The sequence below is a fragment of the Vipera berus genome (genome assembly GCF_964194415.1).
Source record: "Vipera berus genome assembly, chromosome: 5".
Classification (NCBI taxonomy): Eukaryota; Metazoa; Chordata; class Lepidosauria; order Squamata; family Viperidae; genus Vipera; species Vipera berus.
This window is the reverse complement of record NC_138207.1, coordinates 83,847,193-83,860,674: the sequence shown is the minus strand read 5'-3', so window position 1 is coordinate 83,860,674 and position 13,482 is coordinate 83,847,193. Positions and strand designations below refer to the sequence as shown.

Genomic DNA, 13,482 nt, shown 5'->3' with positions numbered 1-13,482 from the left:
GGGCGGAAGGGGTGCATCTCTTTGCGCCCCCCAGGCCTCCCTAGCTGCTTTGTTGATGGCAAGGGAGAATTGGGGATCGGAGTGGGGGGCATCGGCTTGGAAGGGGGCGGGGACGCGGCTGCTGCGGAGAGGACTCCGCTGTCCTTGAGGCAAGGCTGAAGCTCCTGAGCCTTCTTCCCATTTGCCTGGCTCTCTGCGCTTCCCTCCTTTCCCTCCCCCCCCCACAATTTTGCTGAATCAGGGGGCTTCTCTTGAGAAACGGGCACGAGGGAAACAACGCTTGACTGCCCCCCCCACACACACAAAAGCGGCAAAAGCGGGGGGGGAGAGAAACGCCTTGTTCTCTCGTCTCAGCGGAGACTTGTTTCGGGGGATCCAGCCTCTGTCACACACACACACACACACACAAGCGGCAAAAGCGGGGGGGGGGGAGAGAGAAACGCCTTGTTCTCTCGTCTCAGCGGAGACTTGTTTCGAGGGATCCAGCCTCTGTCACTGGGCAGCTGACAGAAAGGGGCGGCAGAAGCTGCATCCCCCGAAAGAAGTCTTCGCCGAGAAAATGGGCGCTGAGATTTTCTCGGCGAAGACTCACCTTCTCCCGTTCACCTTCAGCAGCTCCGCCAGGCCCGTCCAGTGCCCTGCTAGCAGAGCTTGACAAATGCAAAAGCTGCTTTGGTTAAACACTGGAAGGTTTAGTGATTAACCCACCCCACCCCACCCGGTCTTCTTGCTGTTTCTCCCCATCCTCACTCCTACCCACAGGGGCTCTCTGCCTCTTCTACTACTTTTCTTTTTTGCTGAGGTGTGCGTCTCTCTCTCTCTCTCTCTCTCTCGTGTGTTATCTCGAACCAGATGGGATGGCAAAGTCGAACCAGATGGGATGGCAAAGTCAAATTTTTTTATATACCATATATACTTGAGTATAAGCCGACTCGAGTATAAGCCGAGACCCCCAATTTTACCCCCCAAAACTGGAAAAAGTTATTGACTCGAGTATAAGCCGAGGCTGGGAAATGGCTAGAATAGAATAGAATAGAATAGAATAGAATAGAATAGAATAGAATAGAATAGAATAGAATAGAATAGATAGAATAGAATATAGAAAGTGGATGGAATAGAATAGAATAGAATAGAAATATAGAAAGAGAATAGAATAGAATAGAATAGAATAGAATAGAATAGAATAGAATAGAATAGAATAGAATAGAATAGAATAGAATAGAATAGAATAGAGCTGGAAGGGACCTTGGAGGTCTTCTAGTCTAGCCCCTTGCTCAAGCAGGAGGACCTATACCAGTGGTGGTGAACCTATGGTACGCCTGCCAGAGGTGGCACTCAGAGCCCTCTCTGTTGGCACGTGCGCCACCACCGCTACCAGAGCAGCAGGTCCTTGTCGGTTGGTGGCCTGGAAGAAAAGGGAGGGGGAAGCATTTTACATGCGTGCATGCGTGCACGGGGCCACGAGCAGGCACATGCTGCAAAGGGGGCGGGGCTAGTGCCTGCGTGATACTCACTAGCCCAGCCCCGTTCTCACGTGGTGCGGTGCCTTGTATCTGCACCCTGCGGCGCGGTGGTTGGCGTTTTTGTGCCTTGCGGTACGGTGGCCCATTTTTTGCTCCCCCTTTTTTTTTCGTGCCAGAGGCGGCACTCAGAGGCGCCTCCCTGTCCCCTCCCCCGAGGGCACCAGAATGCCGATGCTGCCTTGGCACTTTGTGATAAACAAGTGGGTTTTGGCTTGCGGTTTGGGCACTCGGTCTCTAAAAGTTTTGCCACCACTGACCGATACCATCTCAGACAGGTGAATGTCCAGTCTCTTCTTAAAAACCTCCAGTGATGGAGCACTCTTGATTTCTGGTGGCAAGCTGTTCCACTGGGCAGCTGAGAGAAAGGGGCGGCAGAAGCTGCATCCCCCGAAAGAAGTCTTCGCCGAGAAAATGGGCGCTGAGACGCCTCATTCTGTTGTGACTCAGGGCCAGCCTGTGGGTCCGACAGCCGGCTCTGATGTATCGGATGACTCTGAGGGGGAGGAGGGAAACGAACCGGCTGATGATGGTTTGGAGGAGGGAAACGAACCGGCTGATGATGGTTTGGAGGCTTTGCAGAGTCCTCAGCCGGGGACCTCTTCTCAGCTGCGTGAGCCCGAGAGTGCGGAGGAAGATGACCCACAGCTGGCCCTGTTCAAGGACGCCCGACGCAGGAGGCAGTCAAGCAGGAACAAACAAAGAAAGGCTGCAGGACTCCTCGGGAGGAGGCACAGGGAGACCACGCCCTGAGCTCTCTATAAAAGGAGTGTTTGGGGAGGGGCTGGTTGCTGAAAGCAACTTTTCCGCTTGAGAAGACAAGCTCTAGTGTTTTTGTTAACTGCGTAATTAAATCTTGGCAGAAGCCTTTTAGCCTTGGACGCTTTCCAGTCTCTTCTTTTTGAATAGGGGTTGCGAGAAGAGGGCTGGTTCAGAACAGTTTGCTTTCAGCCACCCACCCCTTATTACTTCGATGGAGCAGCTTCTTGCCGAGAATGCCCAGCTCAACCAGCAACTCACCTTGCTGGCCACTCAGGTGGCACAACTGCAGGCTCAGGTACATGCTGCCCCCCCACCCAGGAGGAAATGTCAGATAGCTATGCCGGATAAATTTGCTGGTAAACCAGAACTGTTTCCTGCCTTCCTGGGACAATGCCAGCTTTATATCAGCGTGAGAGCAGCTGATTTCCCCACTGACCGAGATAAGGTGGGATTCGTGTTGAGCCTTCTGTCGGGAGATGCAGCTCGTTGGGGCACGCCTCTGTTGGCACAGCCTAGCCCTTTGTTGGATAACTTTGGGGGGTTTTGTGACCATATGCGCCTCATGTACGAGGACCCGATTAAGGCGCAGACTGCCACCCGACGCCTGAAAGCTTTGAGGCAGGGTCAGCGCCCTCTACAGGCCTATATCAGCGATTTCCGGCTGCTTAGCCAGGATTCCGCCTGGAATGAGGCTGCGCTCGTGGATGCCTTTCAGGATGGCTTGTCAGAGGAGATGTTGGATGAGCTGGCCCGCGTGGACATTCCCTCAGACCTGAATGGGCTGATCCATCTTTGTCTGCGGATCGATGCCCGGCTGCAGCAGCGTAAGAGTCGCCGTGCCACCCCACAGACCCCTGCCGCCCCTGTTGTGCGTGAGCCCCCAGTCCAGAGGGAGGAGCTAATGGAGCTGGGTGCCGCCAGGTCCCGTCTATCGGTGACGGAAATGGACAGACGACGATCGGAGGGGTTGTGTTTTTACTGTGGGGACCCTGGACATTTGGCTGCTTCTTGCCCGAAGAAGCGTCAGCGGGCGTCAGTGACCAAGCCGGCCCTGAGAAAGTCCCCTGCTTTGCTGTCGGGAAACGGCCCGAGCCCGATCTAGACGGTGTGAAAGATCGGGCGAACCACAACGGCCACGCCGAGCGACGCCGTTCCGACGGTGCCTGTGAACCTCCACGGCATTTGATTTTGGAGGCACGACTGATCCTTCCTGGCAAGCCAGAGGGGATTCCGGTCCATGCCTTAATTGACTCTGGGGCTACCACTAACTTTATGGATTCGGCCTTTGTGGCCAAATGGGCTGTTCCCCAGTGTCCAGTGGATCCGCCCATGCTTGTGGAGACCATCGATGGTCGAGTGCTCCTGTCCGGGCCTATTACGGCCGCCACGCAACCCGTGTATATGGCCATCAGTACCCATGTGGAGGCCATTCAGTTCTACGTCACTTCGGAACTGCACTTCCCCGTGGTCTTGGGACTGGCGTGGCTCCGGGCGCATGATCCACAGATCTATTGGTCTCAGAACTTGGTCACCTTCCCAAGTTTGCAGTGCGTGGACCACACCCGCCATATCTGTGCCGGCCAGGTGGAGGGTTCCCCAGGGGTTACCTTGCCTCCCGAACTGTCCGACTTTGCTGACGTGTTCAGTGAGTCAGAGGCGGACCAATTACCCCCGCACAGGCCCTACGACTGCTCCATTGACCTAGTCCCTGATGCGCCTCTCCCAGTGGGGCGTTTGTACTCCATGTCGGAGCCCGAGTTGGCTGCATTGCGGGACTTCCTGACAAAGAACTTGGCTCGTGGTTTCATCCGGCCCTCGTCCTCGCCAGTGTCTGCGCCCGTGCTCTTCGTCAAAAAGAAGTCGGGCGAGTTACGACTTTGCTGTGACTACCGGAAACTCAATGCCATCACGGTGCGTAACCGCTACCCGCTGCCCCTCATCCCCGAGCTCTTGGACCGACTCCGGGAGGCTAAGATCTTCACGAAACTGGACCTGCGTGGAGCTTACAACCTCGTCAGGGTTCGGCCGGGTGATGAGTGGAAGACGGCGTTTGGTACTCGCTATGGACATTTCGAGTACACGGTGATGCCGTTTGGCCTGACCAACGCCCCCGCTGTGTTTCAGCATTTTATGAACGACATCTTTCGGGATCTGTTGGACCAGTTTGTTGTGATTTACCTGGACGACATCCTGATTTACTCCCCGTCGCGTGAAGCGCATCATCAGCATCTCCGTCAGGTCCTGCAGCGCCTCCGGAAACATCGGCTGTTTGCCAAGTTGGAGAAGTGCCAGTTCTACCAGGTGACCATTGATTTCTTGGGCCACCGCATTTCTCCTGAGGGCATCGCCATGGAACCGAGTAAAGTTGAGTCGTTGCAGAGTTGGCAACCCCCGCGTCGCGTGAAGGATGTTCAGCGACTTCTTGGATTTGCCAACTACTATCGGACATTCATCCCTGGCTTTGCTGCCTTGACAGCCCCCCTCACCCGGCTCCTGCAGAAGAAGACTCGGTTCCAGTGGAACGCCCCCGAACAACAGGCGTTCCAAGCTTTGAAGGACGCCTTCATGAAGGAGCCCATCTTGAAGCATCCTGACCCGCAACGGCCGTTTGTCGTGGAGGCGGACGCCTCCGACATTGCCATTGGGGCCGTGTTACTCCAGGCAGCGACGCCCAACGGTACCCTTTTCCCTTGCGCGTATCACTCTCGGAAATTGAACCCCTCGGAGCGCAACTATACCATCTGGGAGAAGGAGCTGCTGGCCATCAAGGCGGCGTTCGAGGCTTGGAGGCATCATCTGGAGGGGGCGCGGCATCAGATCGAGGTCCGGACGGACCACAAGAATCTGGAAAGCCTGCAGACCGCTCGGAATTTGAACCAACGCCAGATCCGGTGGTCCCTCTTCTTTGCGAGGTTTGACTTCCGGGTGCGGTACATACCAAGCGGGCACAACCAGAGAGCGGATGCTCTGTCCAGGAAGCCCGAGTACACCCGAGTGGAAGACAAGCTTCCGCCCAGGACAGTGATCCCCGTCGAGTCTTTTGCTGCGGTGCGGGAGCCGGTGGATATACGGGCTCGGATCCGGGAGGCGCAGCAGCAGGAGGCGTGGGTGGCTCAGCGGAAGGAAGAGGTGGGGCCAGATTCGCCTTGGTCGGTCACGGATGGACTCCTGTATTATCGTGACCGGCTCTATGTTCCAGGAGGGCCACTCAGGGGACTCGTCCTCAGCCAATGTCATGATAACCCGGCTGCGGGGCATTTTGGCCTGTTCAAGACTCTGAACCTGGTCTCCCGTACCTTCTGGTGGCCCCGAGTCCGACACGATGTCCAGTCTTATGTCACCTCCTGCGTCCCATGCAGGCAGGCCAAGTCAGCGACAGGGGCCCCGCCTGGTTTACTGCAGCCTTTGCCAACGCCCAAGAGACCCTGGGGGGCTGTGTCCATGGACTTTCTGACGGATCTACCCCCATCCTCCGGCTTCACGACAGTGTTTGTGGTGGTGGACATGTTGACCAAGATGGCGCACTTCATCCCCTGTCGCGGCTTACCGTCAGCTCGCGCCAATAGTCGCATGTTCATCCAACAGGTGTTCCGGCTGCACGGCCTTCCCGATAGAGTCGTCTCCGATAGGGGGGCCCAGTTTACAGCCCGCTTCTGGCAGGAGTTGATGCGGGCGTTGGACATTAAGGTTTGCCTCTCGTCCGCGCATCATCCTCAGACCGACGGGGGTACCGAGAAGGTCATCGGCATCTTAGAGCAGTATCTGCGCTGCTACGTTAACCTGCAGCAGGACAATTGGGTGGACTATTTGGCCATAGCCGAGTTTGCCTTTAACAACTCGCAGCACACCTCCACGCAGATGACACCGTTCTTGGCCAACGTGGGTTATCACCCCCGGTTTTTCCCCCTTTCTCCCGTGGACTCACCGGAGCCGGCAGCGAACGAATTCATGGCGGAGTTACAGGCAATCCATCGGTTGGTGCGACGGCAGCTGGAGAAGGCCAAGGCCGACTACAAGAGGTTCGCCGATCGGTCGAGAAGGGATACGCCTCCACTATCGGTGGGGGATCGGGTCTGGCTGTCCACCAGGAACCTGCCATCCACTCGGCCGGCGAGGAAGCTGGACCACCGTTACCTTGGACCGTTCCCAGTCGAGGCCGTCATCAACCCGGTCGCCTATCGTTTAACTCTGCCACGTTCCCTGCGCGTGCACCCCGTCTTCCATCGGTCCTTGCTGGTCCCCGAACAACCGGCCTGTCCACTTCGCCAGGCGGAACCTCCACCATCAGGAACTCGTGATGGAGGCAGCACCCCCGAGTACGAGGTCGCCAGCATCAGGGATTCCCGCTGGCTGAAAGGTCGCTTCCAGTACCTGATCGAGTGGAAAGGGTACGGGCCGGAGGACTTCACATGGGAAGACGCGACCGCCGTTCATGCCCCTGCATTGGTGACTGCTTTTCACGAACAGTTTCCATCCCGACCGCATCCGGATCGGCAGACCCGGGGGAAGGGCCCTGCGGTGCGGGATAGTGTTGTGACTCAGGGCCAGCCTGTGGGTCCGACAGCCGGCTCTGATGTATCGGATGACTCTGAGGGGGAGGAGGGAAACGAACCGGCTGATGATGGTTTGGAGGAGGGAAACGAACCGGCTGATGATGGTTTGGAGGCTTTGCAGAGTCCTCAGCCGGGGACCTCTTCTCAGCTGCGTGAGCCCGAGAGTGCGGAGGAAGATGACCCACAGCTGGCCCTGTTCAAGGACGCCCGACGCAGGAGGCAGTCAAGCAGGAACAAACAAAGAAAGGCTGCAGGACTCCTCGGGAGGAGGCACAGGGAGACCACGCCCTGAGCTCTCTATAAAAGGAGTGTTTGGGGAGGGGCTGGTTGCTGAAAGCAACTTTTCCGCTTGAGAAGACAAGCTCTAGTGTTTTTGTTAACTGCGTAATTAAATCTTGGCAGAAGCCTTTTAGCCTTGGACGCTTTCCAGTCTCTTCTTTTTGAATAGGGGTTGCGAGAAGAGGGCTGGTTCAGAACACATTCTCTCGCTCAGCGGAGACTTCTTTCGCGAGATCCAGCCTCTGCCGTGCTGCACCGAGAGAACAGCAAGCCGCCCCATTCTCTCGGCGGAGCACTCCACCGCCCCATTCTCTCGGCGGCTTGCCACCCCGTTCTCTCATCTCAGCAGAGACGTCTTTCGGGGGATCCAGCCTCCAGCTGCTGCATTTCCCAGCCTCGGCTTATACTCGAGTCAATAACTTTTTCCAGTTTTGGGGGGTAAAATTGGGGGTCTCGGCTTATACTCGAGTCGGCTTATACTCAAGTATATACGGTATATAAAAAAATAAAGCGTGTTATTATTATTTTTTAATTACGATTTTGTAGGTTTGCATTAGTAGCTGTCCAGTGCTGCAGGTTCGACATGCCTACATTACGTTTCATTACAGTTTCACGCTATATTTTTTATTAGGCTTAAATATGACATAACCTTTTCTTGCAAATAATAAGATAAATGAAAATGGTATGGACACTATTTTTGGCACTTCTTAGAAGTTAAAAAGAGATTATTCTATCTTAGTGATCTTTCAAGAAAACCTTTTAATTAGTACCATAGGTGACTTCAAATCAGTCAATCATTCAGCCTATCAGGAAAAAAGCATTCAATCAGCCATTTTGTGTGGCTGGACAAGAGAAAGGAAGAAAGATGTCTGGGCAGAAAAAGGAGAAGGTGATAGCCAACAACGGTAAAGGTAAATGTAAAGGCTGCAAAATGATTATCAATGAGATTCATGTTCCTGCAACCATGGCTACTAATATTATCAAGCAGTTTAAGGTCCATGGAACCATAACTAACCTCCCTAGATGGGGCTGCAAGAGGAAAATTGATCCCAGGTTGAACAGAATAGTCAGACCAATAACAGACATTATTAGTAGTCATAGTCATACTAATAATAGAGATATTATCAAGTCATATTTTCTGTTGCCATCTGATTGAAAGTGGCATCCATGGTAGAAGACCCCACTTCTAAAAGACATAAAAGAAGCCATTCTGGAGTTTGCTAAAATACAAATTGACAAGTCACAGAACTTCTGGGACAATATCCTCTGGACAGATAAAACGTTTTGGGTAAATCACAGCAGCTCTACATTCACAGAAGGAAAAAACCAATGCTTTTAAAGAAAATAACACCATCCCTACTGTGTAACATAGACAAAGTGCCATAATGTTATGGGCTTGCCTTGCTGCTTCCAGCACTGAGTGCTTTAAATCTGTGTAAGACACAACGAAATGACAAGATTAGCCAGAAATTTTGGATCAAAACATAATAGCCACTGTTAGAAAGCTCTCTGTCACGGGTATGTGCCTTCCAACAGGATAAATGACTCAAACACACAAATATGGTTGAAAAGCAAACATTGGACTGTTCTAAATTCCCCTGCTACAAGTCCTAATCTGAATCCAACAGAACATCTAGAGCAGACATGTCAAACACAAGGCCCAGGGGCCGGATCCGGCCCGCAAAGTGGTTTCATGCGGCCCGCAAAGCCATCCTGGAAACAGTGAGGGAACGGCCCCCACTGCCTTGGCCCTGGCCCAGAGACCCTCCTTCTGCCAGAGACCCTCAGATCTGTCCCACTCCTGCCCAGGCCCCCATAGGCACCCTTGATGCGAACGATGTAGAGCTGGCCATGCCCACCCAGTAGGCCATACGCACTCTAGCCACCCCCACCCAGCAGCAGGCCACTCCCACCCAAGCCATACCCACCCGGCCCCCTGAGGGCAACCACAATGCTGATGCGGCCCTCAATGAAATTGAGTTTGACACCCCTGATCTAGAGAAAAGTCTGAATCTCAGAGTTGGGAGAAGGAAGCTTAGGACAACTGGAGTAATTTGCTCAAGATGAATGGGACAAATTGCCAATTGAGAAGTGTAAGACTTTTATTCAGAGCTATAGAAAGTATGTGATTGTCTCAAAAGGGTGTTCTGCAAAAATATTAGGTTGGGAATACCAATAATTATGCCCATATCATGTTCCATTTGTTATTTACAAGAGTATGTTAAGTTATCCGTGAAAAGATTGGTGTCTGCTCTGTGAAGTATAGAAGAAGAGTGGATTCTGTTTATTTGGGTCAGTGTCAACTTATTGCTTAGCAAATTGGAATTGTTTGGTGGAAAATAGCATAGGTACCAACACGTTTGGCTACATTTGTTGCCACTCCAACCATAACTGAACAGTTACAGGTCAATAGCCAGCGAGATACGATTAGAATAATATGCAAGAATCTCTTAACAATAACAAAGAACTAATCCACTTGAATTCCAGGATGTTTTTCCCCCAGTATTTGCAATCGACAAATCTAAGCTTAAAGACAAAAAAAAAGACATACTGCCAATAAGGATATCTTGCATTTCTATGGCCATGAGAAAACGTATTGGCTCATATTCATTAATAGTATGCTAATCTTGCTCAAAATGGATAAAACATGTAGGTGGTTAATCCGAGGAATAGCACGTGCTGTGTTTTTTAAGAAAATAAATTGAAAGCAAAAGCCAACTGCATTAAAAACAGTTTTTGTTCCTTTTTCTGTTCCTTCCATTCAATCAAGCCCAATTCTGAAGAGACTGCCTGGACAAGCCTCTGCAGTTTACTTGGCAGGGTTTTTCCGAACAGGTTTGCCACTGCCTTTTCCCTAGGGCTGAAACTGATCAGCCCAAGGACATCCAGCAGGCTTTGTGCCTAAGGCAGGGCTAAAACTCAATATTCCCCAGTTTCTAGCCAGATACTTTAACCACTACAGCAACCTGACTCTCCAGTGGTTCATTATATTTTACAAAATTTTATAAGCCTAGTTGAATTTTTTTTAAAAAAAAACATGATTAAGCAGTTCAGCTTTTTCTTGGAGTGTAGTCCGGGACCAACTGGATTCATACAACCACGGACTTTACTGAATGACTTTAGGCTTGTTAACTCTCTCTCAACCTATCTCACAAAATTGTTGTGGGTGATATAATTATAATTTGAGCGGGCCACGAAGAAGGAGTATATATCGGAGGTGGTGACCCTTTGAGAGCTGTATGCAACAAAATTTCATTTTGATGTATGCCGATTGGTGTACATTCAAAGTGACAATAAAGTTATCATCATCATCATCATTAAGGGATAGAAGTGCAATCATTTAGCTTTCATCACCCTTAAGGATTACTGAATCAGAGTAATAATCACCTGAGGGGTTGAAATAATTAATGATGTAGCTGCAAAACATTAGGTAATTTATGGTTAGCAATCCTCCAGGGCAATTTTTGAACATATCCATATCTCCTGCTTCATCAGGGGGCTGGAGTATAATAAGGCCTCCAAGGTCCATTCCAGCTCTATTTCTATTCCTATTCAATACACCTATCCTCCCCAGCCCTTTTGCTTGTCAATATGCCAAAAACGGAATAAAACTCCATGTAGCAACAATTCAAACGCCACCAAATCCCAACTTCAGTGCTACATAGTGTGCTCCACGTTCTGCTCTGCCACGTATTTTATTTAGAATATTTTTACATCAGCTTTCATTGGAAAAAAACGGCACTAACGCCAAGAAACAATTTCTAGAGGATTGAGTAAAACAATTCCTCAGCTCTGTTAAGTGGCTGACAAAGACTATCCATCCACCTATTGGGCAAATTCAGTATCTTGCTCATTTAGTGCAATTAGTGCAGGTGTCAGAATCCATTTATATCATATTCATAAATGGAATGTTTCAAACATTATTCCATGGATTCTGCCATCTCCCGAAGAGAAGAGAATAGATGTGTATTGAACCAGCAATAGGCATTTCAAAGGAAAGGAGAAGCCTTTTGAACTGGGGAAACAAAAGGGGGGGCTAGCATCTGGTTTTTGTCACGGAAGACAGCAATAAACAGGAAGAGTCCTAAGTTCCTTTTTCCCACGAGATGGATGATACGAGAAAAAGGATGGGGGACTGACCAAATGGGGGTTAAGGGGGGTTAAACCGGGAACTCTTTATAAGGGTTTACTTCGTGGAATAATATTAAGTCCTGTCTCGTTCCTACAACCAAGCATGTCATAGTAAAGATTCTTTTTGGAATAGATTTGACTCCAAGAATTTTGTCTTCTTAAGACGTGGTTTGTGGTGGGTCCTGACAGCAGGTTCGCATCCCACCAGGCTCAAGGTTGACTCAGCCTTCCATCCTTCCAAGGTAGGTAAAATGAGGACCCAGATTGTTGGGGGCAATTAAGCTGACTTTGTAATAATGCCGCTTGGGTGTGTGTGTGTGAAAGCCCAAATAAGCAGGCATATACATAGAATGAAGGCTACTGCTAAGCTTGTAAGCTGCCCTGAGTCTTCGGAGAAGGGCGGGATATAAATGGAATTAAAATAAAAAATAAAAATTAATAAATTTAGGTCCCTTCTTATCCACAGGGGAGGGGGAAAAATATCCCAAAGAAGAGGCGAACAACCAACAAACCCCCACAGCTTTTTGCCTTAAAAGAACGCAGGGAAGTCAGGATATAAACCACAACAGTTGAACCATCGTCCTCGGTTCAGAAGGCAGCCTGAGTGAGAAAACCCGCAAAAGTGAGACAAAGAAACTTGACCAAAGCCATTTAACAGGCAGCTATGCCATTTCTTCACACACACACACACACACCACCCATGGTTATTGGGATAATTGCTACCCCAGGGCTGAATTTTTCACTCTGATTTAAATTTGGGGATTTTTAAATTAAAGAGCGCGGGAGAAAGAAAATGAGCAGTCTGACCTGGTCTGATGGGTTAGGGTTGGGGTTTTAATACATCTTAATTATTGTTTTCACCTGGGCATTTCTTTAATCGCGTTTAACTTTTTGTATCCTGCTTTTGTATTTATTGCCCTGTACACCGCCCTGAGTCCTTCGGGAGAAGGGCGGTATAAAAATATAATAAATAAATAATAAATAAATAAATAAATAAATAAAAGGAAGGCAAGTTTAAGGGGGCAGGAAAGCCTAGGCCAGGGGTCTTCAAACTTGGCCCTTTTATGACTTGTGGACTTCAACTCCCAGAATTCCTCAGCCAGCAAAGCTGGCTTAGGAATTTTGGGAGTTGAAGTCCACAAGTCATAAAAGGGCCAAGTTTGAAGACCCCTGGCCTAGGATTTCAGTCGCGATGCGGAAGGAGGGCAGCTCCCAAGGCGACGCCCTCTCTCTCTCTCACGGGTAAACAAGAACACCGCCCAGCCAAGCCCCTGCGCAAGGCCGGGGACTCGGGCGAAAGCAGGCCCAAAGGACCGGCAGCCCAGTTTCTGCCAGTGGCCAGGAAAGATTGGGCGAGGTCTATGGGACGCTTTTCCGGCCCGCTGCTCTCCCGGCCGGTAATCCCCACACTCTCCCAGCCCGACTCCGGCACTGAAAGCCGGAGGACAGGGGGAGCGACTGGCCGAGTTTTGAGGCGCCTAATCCTGCCAAGGCCCAAAAGCCAGGGAGGGGGTAGGCCACCTCGGCTCTTTTGTGACTGGCGGACTTCAACTCCCAGAATTCCTCAGGAATTCTGGGAGTTGAAGTCCGCCAGTCACAAAAGAGCCGAGGTGGCCTACCCTTTGGCCCAGGCCGCGGAAACCGAGCTTCGTTTTCAGCCCTAACGGGCTTTTTTTTTTTCTTTCCCCCTCAGACCAGCGCGGCTGGGGGCGCGAGAGCCAACCCTCCACACGGCGTCCACCCTGGGGCTGCCGTCGGAAAGCGAAAAAAGCTTACCCGCTGCCAGCGCGCAGAAGAAGAGGAGGAAAGCGAAGCGCCCCATCGTCACCGTCTGCCGTCAGAAGCTCCGCCGTCTGCAATGCGGGAGCAATCAGCTGATGGCCGCTTTTATACCCGGGCGCTCCGGGGGGGCGGGGGAAAGAGAGGTAGGGAGGCAGCTACTGCGCGTGCGCCGCGGTGGATGGGCGATCACGGGAGAAGCCGGCCCTCCAAAGCGCTGTGGCCGTTGCGCAAGGGAGGGAAAGCGCGACGGTCCCTTCTCCCTCGCTCGATATTTTCACGATCTGCGCTTGCGCGTTTGTGTCTCCTTTCAGTTTCCCCCCATCCCATCCATCTGCTGACACTGACTCATCCGGAGCGCGGGGAAGGGGGGAGGAGGAGGATTTAACTGTAAGAGCCAAAGGTGAAGTTACGAAACTGCAAACCGCCAGGTTGATCCAAAGCGAGCCCAGCTTGGA

The 13,482-nt window shown here is 51.3% G+C and overlaps 1 protein-coding gene across 1 annotated transcript in view; it reads right to left on the bottom strand.

Moving 5' to 3' along the window:
• PSAP (prosaposin) overlaps positions 1-13,148 on the bottom strand; it is a 36,246-nt gene extending 23,098 nt beyond the window's left edge. The window contains exon 1 of the mRNA XM_081329317.1: positions 13,022-13,148. Within this exon, the coding sequence (XP_081185443.1) occupies positions 13,022-13,067 (46 nt within the window). The 5' untranslated portion in view covers positions 13,068-13,148. The remainder of the gene's footprint in view (positions 1-13,021) is intronic.
• Between the last annotated feature and the right edge of the window lie 334 nt (positions 13,149-13,482).